The sequence below is a fragment of the Pteropus medius genome, unplaced genomic scaffold (genome assembly GCF_902729225.1).
Source record: "Pteropus medius unplaced genomic scaffold, Ma_sr-lr_union100, whole genome shotgun sequence".
In the NCBI taxonomy this organism is placed as follows: Eukaryota; Metazoa; Chordata; class Mammalia; order Chiroptera; family Pteropodidae; genus Pteropus; species Pteropus medius.
The window spans coordinates 9,711,730-9,727,245 of record NW_024350926.1 but is presented as its reverse complement, the minus strand read 5'-3'; the positions used below and the strand labels follow the sequence as shown (position 1 = coordinate 9,727,245).

General features: G+C 39.5%; 1 protein-coding gene across 5 annotated transcripts in view; it reads right to left on the bottom strand.

The window, feature by feature from the left end:
• Window positions 1-13,654, bottom strand: part of ZC2HC1A (zinc finger C2HC-type containing 1A) — a 36,516-nt gene extending 22,862 nt beyond the window's left edge. For 2 of the 5 annotated variants that reach the window (XM_039841915.1, XM_039841917.1), the window contains exons 1-3: window positions 13,520-13,654; window positions 5,803-5,876; window positions 3,696-3,850 (exon numbers count right to left, since the gene is read on the bottom strand). In XM_039841915.1, the coding sequence (XP_039697849.1) occupies window positions 3,696-3,850; window positions 5,803-5,876; window positions 13,520-13,647 (357 nt within the window). In that variant the 5' untranslated portion in view covers window positions 13,648-13,654. Of the gene's footprint in view, window positions 1-3,695; window positions 3,851-5,802; window positions 5,877-13,090; window positions 13,214-13,519 lie in introns of those variants that run through there. The other 3 variants (XM_039841918.1, XM_039841919.1, XM_039841916.1) reach the window with 3 other exon arrangements.
• Window positions 13,655-15,516: the final 1,862 nt, after the last annotated feature.

Here is a 15,516-nt window from a genome sequence, read left to right as displayed (position 1 = left end):
CTTCAACGAAGCATATTATCAGACTTTTGGGTTTTTAATTGAAGAGAAAGGTGAAAAACAGTTCTCTATGGTTTTAACTGGCTTTTCTCTTACAATGAAAGAAAGTGAGCATCTTTTCATAACATTAAGAATCATTCGTATTGCCTTTTCTGTGAACTGCTTATATGTCTGGTCAACTTATCTGTTGGGATACTGGTCTTTTTTTTTCTTTAAACAATTTCCAGTCACTCTTTAGAGGAGATTAGCCCCAATACTCCACAAAAACTATGTCTGTCTTTTGACCTTATGTAAGGGTCTTCTGATATAAAGAATTACTTTTTAAATGTAGTTTAATTTATAAATCTTTATTGTTCTCTAGATCTGCAGTCACAGTCAGCAAAGTCCAATCTCACACCAGAGTAAATGAAAATCTTCCATGTTTCCACCTATTACTTTAGTGGCTTCATTAAAAAAAAAATGTGAATCTCGCTCATTTGGAATTCATCGCGATGTTCGGTGTCACATACGGATTCAACTTCGTTTTCTGTTTAACACGGCTCTGCAGCTGCCTCGCCATCCCATTCTTTATGAGCTTTTCCCCACTAAGCTGGGATATCAAGTTATTATATTCTCTTTTGTATTTGAACTTATTTTTGAACTTCCTTTCTGTTCCATTATTGTGACTGTACCAGTGTTTTAAATATTGACACTTTATAAAAATATTTAATATCTGGTAGGGTAACCTCCTTCATTCTGCTTCTTTTACAAACTTTTCTGGTTATTCTTGTATGTATATTTTACCATAGAAACTTTAGAATCGGCTAGTCTAATTTTTTTTTAACTGGAAACCATATTTTAACAGGAAAAACTAAACATTATAGTCACAAATGACTTAAGGAACTTAAATCTTTATTATGCTAAGTATACTCATTCAAGAATATGAGATATATTTCCATTTGAAGAAGCGTTTGTCTTTCAGTACTTTTTAAAAATATTCTTTGTGGAAGTCCTGTACCTTTATGATTATAAGGTTTATTCCTAAATATTTTATATTTGGTGCTCTTTTATAAAGGGTCTTTTCTTCATTTTTCTGTTACAAGTTGTTGAAATATGAAACCTAGTAATTTCTGTGTATTAACATCAGACGTCATTACTTCACTGACTTCTCTTATTAATTGTAGTATTATATTAGTTGATTCTCTTGAGTTTTCATCTCTAACAACAGCAGTATTATCCTCATTTTTCCAATCCCTACACAGCTATCGGCCAACACTCACTTCATGGGTTGGAGCTGAATCCTGCTCTCGACTCTAACAGAACTACCTCTAAGGACCTTTTCACTAAACTTGATGCTGGCTTATGGGCTATGAAAGATTTATTTTGTCATATTATTGAAATAGCCGACTATTTCTATTTTGTTTTAATTTTTAAATCAACAATATATGTTGAGTCAACAAAGTCAAAAGGTGGTTCTTTAAAAACACTAAGAAGGCAACACACACAAAAAAATACAAATTACCAAGAACGTAAAATAGTACATGATCCAGTTCTTACAAACATGAGAAAGAAGATATTATAAAGAAACTTAATGCTAATTTGACAATTAAAATGAAATAAACAATATCCTTGACAAACACAACCAAATAGACACCAGAACAGAAAATCACGTCTTACACATTTCTAAAAATGAATCTACTATTAAAAAATACACAAAGAAAACTCCTGAACCAGACGCCTCTTCTGTTGAATTCTTAGAGACATTTAAGGAAAAAAACAGCATCAATCTTTTAAAAAACTCTTAAAAAAAAAACAAAACAGAAAACAAGACAACTTTCCAACTAGCCTTATGACAATAACAGAACTCTCATAAAAAAAAAAAAAGATAGCTCCACCTCTCTCATGAGTATAGATGCAAAAACCTCGACTCAGTATAATTACACACATTTACATGTTCGAGATGACCGATTCTTTCGTTCTTTTGTTTTATGGTGAAATGTGTGATGGCAACATTTATCTGCTTCATGATGCGTGCTAGCCATGTGCTGGTTAGTTTCGCTGCTCCCTTCTGCTTTTTCCTTGTAGCACCCCTGTATCACCACTGAGCCCACGGTTTTCATCACCTGTCACTGAGTGAGTTAAGGTTTTCCTGGCACAGCCATTCGCAAGGGGTTTTAGGGAGGAGAGGCCCAGGGCAGCTCTGTCCTCTGCTGATCAGATACACATGCAAACGAGGTCTGTGTGTGTGATCTGGAGTGCCTCTTCTGCTTCTCTACAATATGGGTCCAGGAGGGCTGCTGCCGCCAGCCACTGCCCTCAGTTCCCACACTCACTGCTTGAAAAAAGACACAGCCCTTTAGAGTGGCCCCCCATCTTCAGAAAGGGGGTCCCTTCCACCCCCAGCTAACGCTTTCTGAGCGCCTCTGTCACTGCCATTGGCTGGACCTCTTCAGCTCTCTATTCCTCACTTCCTCCTGGCGTTTGTCCATCCCAGCCAGGCTCATTCCCGTTTCTGTCTGAGTCTCTGAAACTCATCCGGGTCTCTGCCTTGGCTGCAGTAAACAACGGCCATATACTTCCTGATAAGACCCGTCGCCATTAAGGTGAGGAGACCCCATACCCTGAAGGTGGCAAGTTCCCAGATTCTGGGCCAGGGTGCCCCCCCACCCACGCCCCCGGTAAATTCCTGCACTTCCTCTATGGGTAGCTTCTCCTGGATCTCAGTTGCTCTGGGCAGTCCTTACATGCATGGCGCAGTCAGCGGATCCTGCCTGCTTTTCTTTTCTCCAAAAATAGTGTTTGTGTTTGCTTGCTCACTCTGCTGATTTTGTAGGATTTCCTTGATACAGGTAAAGATACTGAGAACTACACTGCCATGTTCAAAATCTAATACACTCACTGCTTCTCAAACTTTAATGTGCATGTGACTCACCCAAGGTCTATGCTAAAACACAGATTCTAATGGAATGTGTCTGGGTGGGACCTGAGATTCTGCGTTTCTAACAAGTTCCCAAGTAGTGCTGATATTACTGCTCTATGGACCACACTTTAAGTAGCGAGAATATAAATTACTTAATGTAAAACAATGGTTTTTACTTTGCTTTTTCTTAAGATTAATTTAAGCATATAAATTAATCTTAAGATTAATTTAAGTATATTTAAGTATATATCCGAGGTGGTATTAAGGAGATATTATTACAGGAGATTCATTGCTTTGGTCACAAGACAAAATAAACTGATAATTCCTATATGTAGACAATTGAGTAACTGATAAAACTTTTCCCCAGAAAGTATAATAAGATCACAAACACTGACGATCAGTCAAGATAATCACTATCTATTATGCCAAGATGTCTATAAGTAATAGCTCTACTTACGTATACAGGGATTACGCTACTGGTAAAAGAGATTTTAACTTATACTTAACTATATCTGAGGTAATTTATAATGACATAAAAGAACTTGTGAAGACTTTTTAATTATTTCCAGCCTGTAGCAAAGTAAGTGGTTCTCCAATGCTACAAAAACCTCCTTGTAATAGCTAGAGCCTGAGACAGTAGTATGGTCTCTCTTTTGCAAAGTTTAAAATAAGTTTCTGATCATTTCTAAACATGACACAAAATTCTGTTTGTTCTTCAATCTTAGTATAACAGAGAATTGTAATTCTTTTCAATACATATAGCAACAAGGTTCATACTGTTGAAAAGTTATATAATTACCCTAGGTTTAAGAGGTTTTACTGTCGGAATATCAGTTCCTTCAGCTCTTTGTCTGCTTGAATCAAAAGTCTTCCGTTTTTTAGTGGCAGTTTTCTGGCAAATGGGTCCATGTTTTTTCTGTTCAGATGAAGAAATGCAATGTATCATTTTCTTCTCTACAGAAGGAAAGACTAAAAACTTTAAATTGTCATTTGAGACCAGTTTAAAAACCTTAAGATGAAACAAACAATAAATAATAATACCTAAATAAGATTTCAATTTTGAGTTAATATTCTCCTAGTTTTCACACTGCTAAGAATAGGATAATAATATAACCAAGTCAAAGCTATCTAAGTGGGAAAAAGTATTTTCATTACTAAATACCTGAAAATAGATGCTAAAAAAAGAACGTGAATGGAGGATACATTAGTGCTAGGATTACAAAAAATATATTCGCAGTAGTTTGGATTACTAAATTTAACATAATAGGAGTAAGTTAAGATAAAGTTAATATAAAATAGGACAAAGTGATTAGATTGGTACCCTTCCTTCACAATCATCCCTTTTCTCTCTTCTGGAACTTAAGTTTTCTCTCTTTCTTTACCAAGGATTTTTCTTGAGGTATCTAGTAATCTACTCCTATAGTTTGATTTTTTTTTTAACATGGCTGCCAACTCAATCATTCATGTATTTGTTTTAAAAACATTACAATGGAAGCTCTAAGTGACCTCCAGTTAACCTATCAGATAAATAATCATTCTCCCTCTGCTAAATAAAATCTGTTGACTGATGACATCGGTGCACAAAATGTACTTGTTTCTTTTATATTTTGATAAACACTGACTGAACAAGCAGGAACTGTCAAACTTTACCTGGGAAAAGAAGAAATCTCTACACTGGTTGGTTCTGTATCATGGAGCCTCTCATATTTTCTATAAACAATTAGTAACTAATTGTTTTACATACCTGATTTCAGTTTTCATTTCAACAAATAAGCACTGTAATTATAGCTGTTAGAATAAAACCTGTTAAGTATTAAAAAAATAAGAGTGTGGCTAGCAGGCGACTTTCTAGTAGACATCTCTTCTCATATTGAGTTGTATAGGTCAAAAGTATGCAGTGCTTGGACCCAATGGATGTTTATATAGTTGCAGGCAATACCATGATTACATCATTTACTAAATATTAGCTCAATAAATGAGGACCAAAAAAGGACCTTTTTCTTCTGTGAGAACTCAGCTGAATGCTTTGAAATTGGCTTGAAAAAATAGTGAATTGATAACCAAAAATAATCACTAAATTAAGTGTGGGCAAGACATTTTTAAAGGATTAAGAAAAAAGTTGTCATTATTTAGGCATCTGTAGTTGCTGGACATTTTTGGATCATTAATTCCTCACTTTAAAAGAACAAACTGGAAATGGTAAGATGCAAAATGCAATGTGGCAGAATTCTAGTCAGCAAATCCATATTAAAAGAAAATAGTCTTTATTCTACATCTCAATAGTAATAAATCTATATTCATATTTGAAGGTAAAACAAAATATTTAAGGTGTGTAGGCATTTTCTTCGTAGTCTCTACATAGCTAGCTATTTGATATTAAAATCAGTTAAAAGTGCTTTTATGTGTATATACTAAGTATCTAAAAGTATATTAAGAATGCATAATATATTTTAGGGGCACTTTTAATTGAAACATTTTTTCTTTGGACTATTTCAGATCTTTGTAGGAATTGAGAATAGTTTACTCATTTATTCATTACCTTGCTTCAATAATTGCAAATGTTTTAGAAATCATATTTCATATATCACAGCTTACTTTCCTGAAGTACTTTAAAGTAAATCCCAGACATCATATTCTGTATCTTTAAATATGTTATTATGCATTTCTGAGTTTTATGTTGTTTCTGTTATTATTCTCACAAAGGGAAGGACATTTTAATAGAGAGGTTTGGCAGAGCGATGCAACTCTGCGGGCAAGACCATTCTGGAAGATGACGTGGATGGAAAGGGTACTCCTGACCGAAGAACATCAGCCAGTCTCTCTCCAAATCATTCCACAGAGGAGACCTGTGCAGAAGTATTTAACAATCACTGATCCATCAAACGGCAAAGGAAAAAGGTACTCACTAACGCCACTGGAAAAAATGTTCTTCCACATATCTTGCAAGGTAATAATTCTCCAACTTGGACACTTCCATTTTCTAAAACGGAAAAGAATTTAGTCAACAAATTCCATAGCTCAAATTGTAATACTTCCAAGTTTTATGTCTTCCCTTAGTTTCACATATTAGTTGTCAGTTCTTATGAAAAAATGTCCTGTTTCATTTTGAAATAAGCAACATTATCAATTAAAATGGTCACAAGTCTTAGAATTATAAGTGGTGAGAAAGTCCACACCAAATACAGAAGTCATGATTTAAGGATAACCAAAATGATATTTTTGAAATCTCTGTTTAACTCTTATTTTAACCAAATCGATTTGTCATATTCTCTTCACTTACAGGCTATCACTATTGCAAATTACTAAACTTTAAAAACCAAATCTTAAGGTTAATAGCGCATATTATTAATCTTCAAAGCATTAAGAAATAACATTAGTGATCAGTGAGGTGGCTTCCTAAGGTGAACCAGGAAAGAAAAAAAATCTTGTTTTCTTTGACACCAGACAACAGGAAGTATACTGCTTGAAGGAAAAGATCACCCAATTACTATGCAAACTATCTGTGTTATGTAAATTGTTCATTATTTTATATATATTATGTTAAGATCACTGGACTGGCAAGTTGATATATTCTGACCATACAAGTCATTAAATAAGTAAGAACTAGCTGCAACTTCTACTCAATTAAAAATTAATACATCTATCATGTACTTGCATGCAACAAATTTTGTTACAGAAACGATTAAAAAAAAACTACATTGTTTGGGATTCTACATAACTGAGTAAATGTGTCATTTTATTATCTAGCCAAATATCAAAGCTAAATTTATTCCCATACCTATAATTTTCTAATAATGATTCTTAAACCTAAATCTTTACCATATTCTCTGAATATTTTACTGATTGTTACAATTCTTTTAACACATGAAAGACAACTAGAAAACCATTTCCTTTTAAGCGTAACATAAACTCATGAAAAAAGTATAATTACGACTTCATATCATTTGTTCCCAAAGCATTTAGCGAGTTCACAGAACACTAATCAGGGGAATCAAAACAGACGTCGGTAGGAACACAATCAAACAGTAACAGAGGAACTGCTCTGTTCTCTCATTCTCTTAATCTTCCACTGCCCTATTTTAGTGGTAGATCGTGACTATTTGTCATCTCAAACGGAAGCAATGTCTACGGTGGCAGTTTAGCAGTGGACACTACAAAAGCAAAGCTAAGGTTTGCCTGACTTAAGGAGAGGAGCTTCATCTCCCTGGGTCACTAAATGCCACCACCCGGAGTGCTAAGGCGGTCGCTGGATGAAATCCATCAGGTATGTTAAGACAAAAAATGTCTTCATAATCTTGTCGAAGCGAACTACGTGCTGCATGATCTTTGAAGCTTGCTTGTTTATAGTTCTCATCTATTTCTTTAAATTCGAAGCGAAGATTTAAACATTCATCAACACAAAATGTTAAAGTGTCACATATTTTACTTGCTTAAAAGTACATTTCAGTATCACCTTGTAAAACAGATGACAAAACAGAATCTTATAAAAATGAACTATTGAGGAAAACCAGTTCAACTCCTGGGAGCAATGTGAGTGCCTACCTGAGCACCTACTACTTGCCAGGCATGTATCAAATAACCGTGACGTGAGGGCGAAAAGACTCATCCGCTGCTCTCATAAAGCGAACAGTCTACATGAGTTATGTCTTCATTTGCCTAAGAACCAAAGCATCTCCCATTTTTTAAAATGCAAAAACTTAAAACTAAGAACAACTAGAAAAACTATCATATAATAAAATCCAACTCCTGGGATTAATTCCTACATATTATCAAACATGTTCAAATTATCTATAAAAGAAAAGAAAATCGGTATCACCAAAAAGTATAAAAGAGAGGTAACAGCATTAAAGAAATAGCACTTAAAAACAATTATCTCAGAAAAGAAATGTTGAAATAATTATTCCATCCAAAATAAATTTAAAAAGATATATAAATTTACAATTTCCTCTTATACTGGCTGGTCTTATGGCACCGTGTTATAATTTACAAAATATGGCATACACATGTGTGTTGGTGTCAACACCCCCCTGGAAGGAACTACCAACAACAGGTCGTGACAAGCCGCTTAGGCTGTACAGCCACGAAGGCGCATTTTGTTTGAAGGTATTCATTAAAAGACATGAGTGCAGTAGAAAAGGCACTGGAATTTGTCTCATATTATCTAAGTTCAAGTCTCAGCTCTGTTATTTAGAACTACGAATCCCTGGAAAAGGTATTTAACTTCTTTAAGGTTCAGAGTCCTCTTGTATAAAATAAGGACGTTAAATGACCTACACGACCCCCTTCTACCTCTAAACTACCATGATAGATATACCATATTTATTTAATAAAATTTACCTTAGAACCACCTTAGCACAAAACGTACATGGATGATAAGATACCTCTCTTACTGGTCTTATATTAAAAAAAAAAAAAATAGCTGGTCATGGGTAAGAATGATTAAACCAACTGACCAACTGCAGAGCGTGGGATGAATCTTTCAGGTAGTGCGTATAATATGTTGATGAAATTACTTCCACTTGTCTAAATACAAAACTCAGAATCTGTGGGGGCCTTCGGGAAAAAGTATGCTGACTCTCTCCTTGCTGGAAAAGTCTTCGCTATATGAACTAGAAGAAAACACATGACTAATCATGTAGGTAGGTTCAGTTTAACATCTGTTAAATGAGGATATAATATCTGCTCCATCTACTTTGAAATTTAAGAGGATCGATTGAGAAGTTATATATAAAATGCTTCATAACCGATGAAATAAAAAAATATATTACCCTCCAGGGCATGCAGGCAAACTCCGATAATCTCTTCTGAGTAGCAAAAGCTAGTGAATTGTGTGGCTTATATAAATACAGTAGAGCGATGATACTCGGGGTGATTATTATAGCAGAGAGCAAACACCGTGGAAAGCAGCACTCAAACTGATGGACAGAACCAAGTATAAAAAGTAGTTTAATATTCTAAATCTCTCAGGAAGCCAATCTCTTCTTTCGAAATTTATCCTGCACACATTATTGATTCTGTTATGAGTTGCTGTATTTAGCAACTCCAAAACCTGCATAATAATGAGGGTTGAAATGGTATCTTTATATACTACTGCTATATAGGTGACGTGAAACAATATGCTATTATCTAAAATAGCTATGACATTCTAAAATCTATACATTTTAAAAATAGGAGAGAACATTTTTAAAAGAAAATCTTGGAAGAACAGTCTTGTCTCTGTGTAGTATGTTTATTTCCGCATCTGAATCCAACCTTTAAAAGTCATCAAATCTCTTTTGAAGCACACAGCAGCTGTCATATCAACTTTCTTCTTACGATCCTTTTAAAAAGCCAATTACTTCCATGTCAATAATCTTTAATATCTTACAAGATTTTCCTTTTTCAGCTCATCCTACATTTTCAACACTCACTTAACCTATTCGACACATAACCTTCACCCTCCAGCCCACGTCAGTCACCTGCTCTCCAATTCGGCAAAAACCACCACTGTTAACTCAGAAAGGGTCCAACTCTGGATCCGAAAATACTCAAACTCTCTCCCTAACTACAGTCTTCTACCTTCTACCTCTCTCTCTGTCACGTCCTTCACCTTGGAGTGACCGCTATTTTCATGATAACCCGTTCCTGGCTGTATTTCCTTTTCCACCTAGTCTGAACCTGACTAGTCATTTTCTCTACTTTCACCAATCACCCTCATGTCCCTCGCTCCACAGTCAAATGTTTGGAAAACCCTAGATGAAACAAATGGGTTTTCTTACAACAGAACTTTTTCAGTCTTGAGAGATTTCGAATGCCGTTATTACCCCCAACAGAATCCTTTCTGCCTCTCATAGGTATCTGGGACCAACATCCTCGGCAGCGCATTTTGGAAACACGGACCTGAGTTCACTGCCTGGCTCCTCTCTGCCTCGCATTCACTCCCAGCTAAACCTTAGGCAAACTTTATTAGGTCTAGCCACTAAATTAAAGTAGATCCATTTGTTAATTCAACAAATGCGTCCTTATTGAGCACCTAGCAGGAGACAGGAACTGTTCTAGGAGGTAGGCAAACAGTGATGAAAAAAATCAAAGACCGTAATCTTATGAAATATCTACTCATATGACAGGAAAAAACATACATAAAAACAAGTATTCAAAATGGCAGGTGGTAGAAAGCACAATGTTAGAAAAACAGCACAGTAATGAGAGCCAGGATGGTCTTAATGCTGTTCGTACGTCTGAGAAGCCGGTAGGGTCGGGGAAAGCTTCTTTGCAAAGCAGACATTAGAGACCTTAAGAAACACCATGAATTTACTAATTGTCAAATGCAGAGCCCTCTTTTGAAGCCCCATTCTGCTGGGCCTTTCTGCAGAATCAGGCTCTGCTCCTGGATCCCTCCCACCCGCAAAGTCCTCTCTTGACTTCGGTGCTGTTTTTGCCTCTCTGGAGCCCAGTTTTCAGACCTCACAAGCCGAGCAGGGTTTGACCTGGTTAGTACTTAACGTCCAGGAACACCAGACACCACAGGCTCTCTGGGGGCACGAAGTCACTACTAAATACTTATTTTCTCCCCTCACTGCCCTTCCTTGACAACTTTTAAACCTATTTAATAAAGCTCCCAATTTGCTGTTTAATTAACCCTACAGCGTCGGTTCCACTCAAGTTTCTTTCCTCATTTTGTTAAATATGGCTTTCATGGGTGGATGCGTCCATTTGCTGTCATTCGTAGGCTGATGACTACTGAACTAAAAACTCCAGATAGGTATTTCCAAGTACCGATGAGACTTTTCCTCCAGAAATCCCCCAAGTACTGAACAAACACAACATCTCGAAAGCCAAACTCATTACCTCATCTCCCAAACTTGGCCTTCCTCTTGGATAAAGTTATTAATATTATCTCTTCGTCCAAGCTGGAAAGCTGCTTTATCTTTGATTCCTTTTCCCCATGGCATCCAGCAGCCATACCTCATCTTTCTGTCTCAGAAATGTCTTCTGAATCTATCCTCCCGTTTTAATTCCTGCTCTTTTGTCTTTGTCCAAATTCTCATCACATGTATGTTATTTCCAGCCTCCTCTTTCTGCTGCCACGGTTATCTAGTGAGATTATCCACAGTCCCTTTCAAGAATGCTGTTTCACCTACACTGAAGTACTCGTAAGCCCTTCACACACTTCTTGTGACTTTATCCATCCTACGTACCAGGCACTTACATTTAATACTTAATATAAATCAGGCGGATTGATATTTAAAGTTCTGTTTTTTAAAGGTGAGGAAACTGAGGTTCAGATTAACTGCCTGAATCACAGAGCTAAAAGGAAACAAAGCAAGGATCCGAACAAAGGTGTCCCAAACACACTGGTTATTAAGACACCTAGCATCCGACTCGGTACCAAAAAACAAAGAATGCTAGATACAATGATAAAGATGAAGAATTATTCAGTCAACTTCCAGTGTTTAGACTAGGGAAAAAATGAAACAAAAAGAAACCTTCATGGGACAGGATGGCTGTCTTCGATTAGACCAAGGGCTACATCGGAGAAGAGCAAGCCGACTTCTCATCAAATCTCAGAGGACAGACCACCAAGCACTGCTACCTGTAGCGGTCTCAAAGAGGAATGGGCAGCCTGATGATCCATCACAGTTGTTAATAACCATTTACCAAGGTGTTACGAAAGCAATGACAACGCTATGTACATATGTAAGTAACGTAAGCTTAGCATTTACCATCTCTCCATTTTCCAGATGAAAGTCTTATGGGAGATTAGAACTCTCCCAAACCCAGAACTCCTTCTATTGCCCTTAGATATACATAGAGGCCAGCAACTTTACGCAAAAAGCAACGAAAGGCTTTGCTCTAATCACCCACACAATGCAAAGGTGCTCAGATAGATTATGCAAAATCATGAGCAGTCATTTATATTTGGTTTTGAAATAAAGTAATCGAGTATTATAATAGGTTTTCATTATACTTTAAAAGCATTCTTAGTAATATTTCATTTAATATTTCAATAGTGACCTCTTAGCACTGCTAAAATATAAAGTTCGCTAAAACGCAGGCTCAATGAGAGCAGGGCTTTGATTTTTTTATTTTTCGCTGTGTCCCCAGGGCCAAGAATGGCACCCATTACAGATAAAGTCATTTATCTCACGAGAAATACTGAGTACCTGTTCTTTGCCAGACACTGTTTTAGGTGCTTAGCATACATAAGTGAAAAATCAAATGAAGCTCTTTGCCTTAATTACAAATGTTAACTAAGAATCTGCAGAGAAAATGTTCTAAAGCACTTTACGTGTATTACCTTATGAGGATTCCAGAACCCATGGTCCCACCTACTATGCTATAATACCACGTGTTTTAAATTTCATTAAAAAAATAAGCCGCTTCAGGGAGTCTTCTAAACAAAAGTATCTCGAAAGTAAGGAGTACTATCACTACAATTCCTATTTCATAGAAACTTGAATGGTCTGCCTAAATAAGCAAAGAACAAGACCTCCATTTATCATAATATACTGCAGCTGCCTACAAACAGAAAATCATCATAATTCTTGATTATCATCCTCGAGGTGTTTGCTATGAGAACTTCACCTCAAAGCAAAAGCATGAAATTCTATCATGCTCATTACTACCTTTGCTTTTTGATGAGCTTCGGTAACTGCAAGTTACTAGCTATTGCTTTTCACTTCATAACACAACCTCAGATCATTTATTCTCTAGCATGCAGTCATGCCAGGAGGCTCAGTGCCTCCACTTATTCTTAATTCCATCCGAATCTATGTAAATCAGGAGGAAAAAAAGAGCTAAATCAAGAAAAGAGGATCTTTCAATTCCGCAGGCTTATTCTTCATAGAAGGATTAACCACAATTTGAAAAAGAATCCTAAACTGTTGTTGCCGATGCTAGTTGGGGTATATATTTTTCCTTTGTTGTTTTTAGGTGACCGCTATATTACACAGGATGAAATGGGTAAAGCGAATAGAGAAAAAGGGAAAGAACGGGGAACAAAGCAAAATCTGGAGTCATGGTAACAGCACAAGGATAAACCCAAAGATAAGGAGTCAATGCTGGCGCTTCCTGACACGGGCGTCGTAAATAAGCCCTTAAATCCTCCTGTTAATCTATTGTCCCGGCTCTAAAGCTGGTCAGTGACACTTCCTTGGAAGATGCTCTTGGCATCCTTCCGACACAAGATGCTGTAGGAATGGCAAAAACGGTTACCTAGGGAAACTGGCCAAGGAAAGTGTCAGAGGCTCGAGGCTGGAGACACACCCCAGGGCAGCAGCAAACAGTGGAGGTGGGGAGGCCGTGGACATCAACGGAGAGTCCACTTTGCAGGGAAAATAAAAGCTGGCCAGCGGCTGTGATTACTAACAGGACACCGAGGAGTCAGGCAAGACCAGGCGTGCGCCAGGCAGGATCAGGGGCGGGGTGGCGAGCCCCTGCTGCGGACCGTGCGAGGCGGGGAACCTGGGGATCGGCAGCCCCACCGCGTCGGGGGCCGTCGGGCTCCAGCCGGCCCGACTCCCAGAGGCACAGTGGGATCCGCGGCTCCGGACCCTCCCTCGCCTCCGCGGTGCCGGAGTCCGGAGCCCCGCGACTACTCCGGCCCGCTCCAGCCGCCCGGCCCGCATCCATTCGCCTCCTCACCTTCCAGTCCCTCCATCGCGCCACCGCCTCCCGCTCGGCCGGACTCCAGGGGCAGCGCCCGCCGCCACCCAGCGCCTGCTGCGGCGGCCCGGCCGCGCCTCCCACCCGCTAATATCCCGGGCGCCCATTGGCCGGCGCTGGGGGCGTGGCTCTGGTGGGGCGGGCCCTCCTGGCGCCCCGCCCCCGCCCCCGCCCCCGCCTGCCTCCCGCCGCCGGCGTTCAGGCGGTCGTCCGGGGAAACCCAACCGCCTCCGCGGCCTTCCGCGGCCTGACCGCGCCTTTGTTCCGCCCCACCCCGCTGCCTTCACACCTTCGCCTCCCTCACACTGGCTCTGCGCCGCGCGGGCTCCCCGTCGCCGGTCCCGCAGCAGCCCGTGCAGCCCTGTCTCCTCGGCCGTCCGGCTCTGAGGGCGAAGCCAGCTGCGGGTCCCACGCTAGGCCTGCAGCACGTTCCCGGTTTTCCGCCCTTCGGTCACATGACATGACCTGAGACTGGTCCCTAGGCATTACTGTCACGCAGCTGTCCGAGTTAAGCCACCGTTTCCCCCAGAGGAATCACACCTGCCTGGGACTGTGGAATCGAGATTGCCCCAAACACTTGAGAACAGTCCCCCAAAGTGAAGCCCAGCCCTCGCTTGTCTACACCTGCCCTCTTTCCCTGGCCGTCTGCTCCATCAGCCTTGAACGCAGAGAGCCTGCTGGCCTCCCCACGTGTTAGGTGACGTTAAAACTAGGGTTGATCAGGGTAATTGAAGGGAGGCATGCACGTGACAGAATGCGGCCTGCTTCGGTCAGAGTCGCAGAATCTGCCAAAAAAAGGACTCCTTGGGTTAGCTAGGCCCAGATTCGTCACCAGAAGCTAGCAGCGCCGTTGACAGAGGTCTCGCAAACTTCCCATCAGGGAAAAGCCGCGTCTTCAATTCTAGTTGTTCAGCTACACGGTCTTTTGCATCTTCACTCCCCCAAATGGCTCCATAGCGACCAATCAGGACGTGCGAGTCTAGCCAATCAGTGCTTTTGGACCAATCAAACTGCAAATTTGGACTCCGCATTTGCATAAAAATGGACCAATCAAGGGCTAGCGCGGGCACTTTTTCTACATAAGTTGCTACCTGTTTGGTTTATTTCCAGGAGGGCACTTTCCGGTTCCCGCGAAATGTTTTTCCCGCGAAATCCGCGTTTTCCCGTGGAGCCTTCCTTTTCCCCATTTGCAAAAGTTCGTCTGAATAAAATTTCTCCCAGCACCCCAAATTGGGGGCACCTGTGGCGTTGGATTGGTGGCCGTGACCTTTTGTTGACTAAGGTAACTTCAAAACTAGGAAAAAGCCTTTGCTTAGCAGCCTAATTCGTGTCACCAGGACTAAATAGCTTTGAAAACTTGATGTAGCAATGATACGCAAGCCATACTGTTTGTTAACTCTAGTATAACTACCGCCAAGTTATCAGTATTAATATAATTTCTATAACAAATCTTACACTAATTTTCTCATTAATCTGTTCAGTTGCCGGGTTTTCACATTTTATCTAACTTTGCTTAATTTTAAAAGTATGTATCTTACAGTATCCTGTAGAAAGCAAGAGTCCTAGTCTCCATTTTAATGAAGGTATTGTAAACAAGTGACCAACCACTCGAGGGGAACATCACCTCTCCTGCTGAGTTTGAATGTGGTGTGGTGCATCCTTTATATGACGTCATATGAATGGAAACTTCAGGCATGTCTGTCTGGACTCCTGCCTCTCCCCTGCTTTTGCTCTGGCTCTTCTGCTCCTCTGGCCCTAGTTGGCCAGACCACAGTCATGCCTGTCATTGAGCCACGCTGACTATAGGTGAAAGGTCCTTTTTCTTCAGTGTTACTAAGACAAAGTTAGAAGTGAAGGGAGTCGGGAACTTTAAGCAGCACTAAGGAGGAAAAATGCACACATAGAAGAAAACCGAAAAATAGAGAGGCAATTTACAAATTACAGGTTCCTGAACTGAAATCAAGACAAAGTTTGAG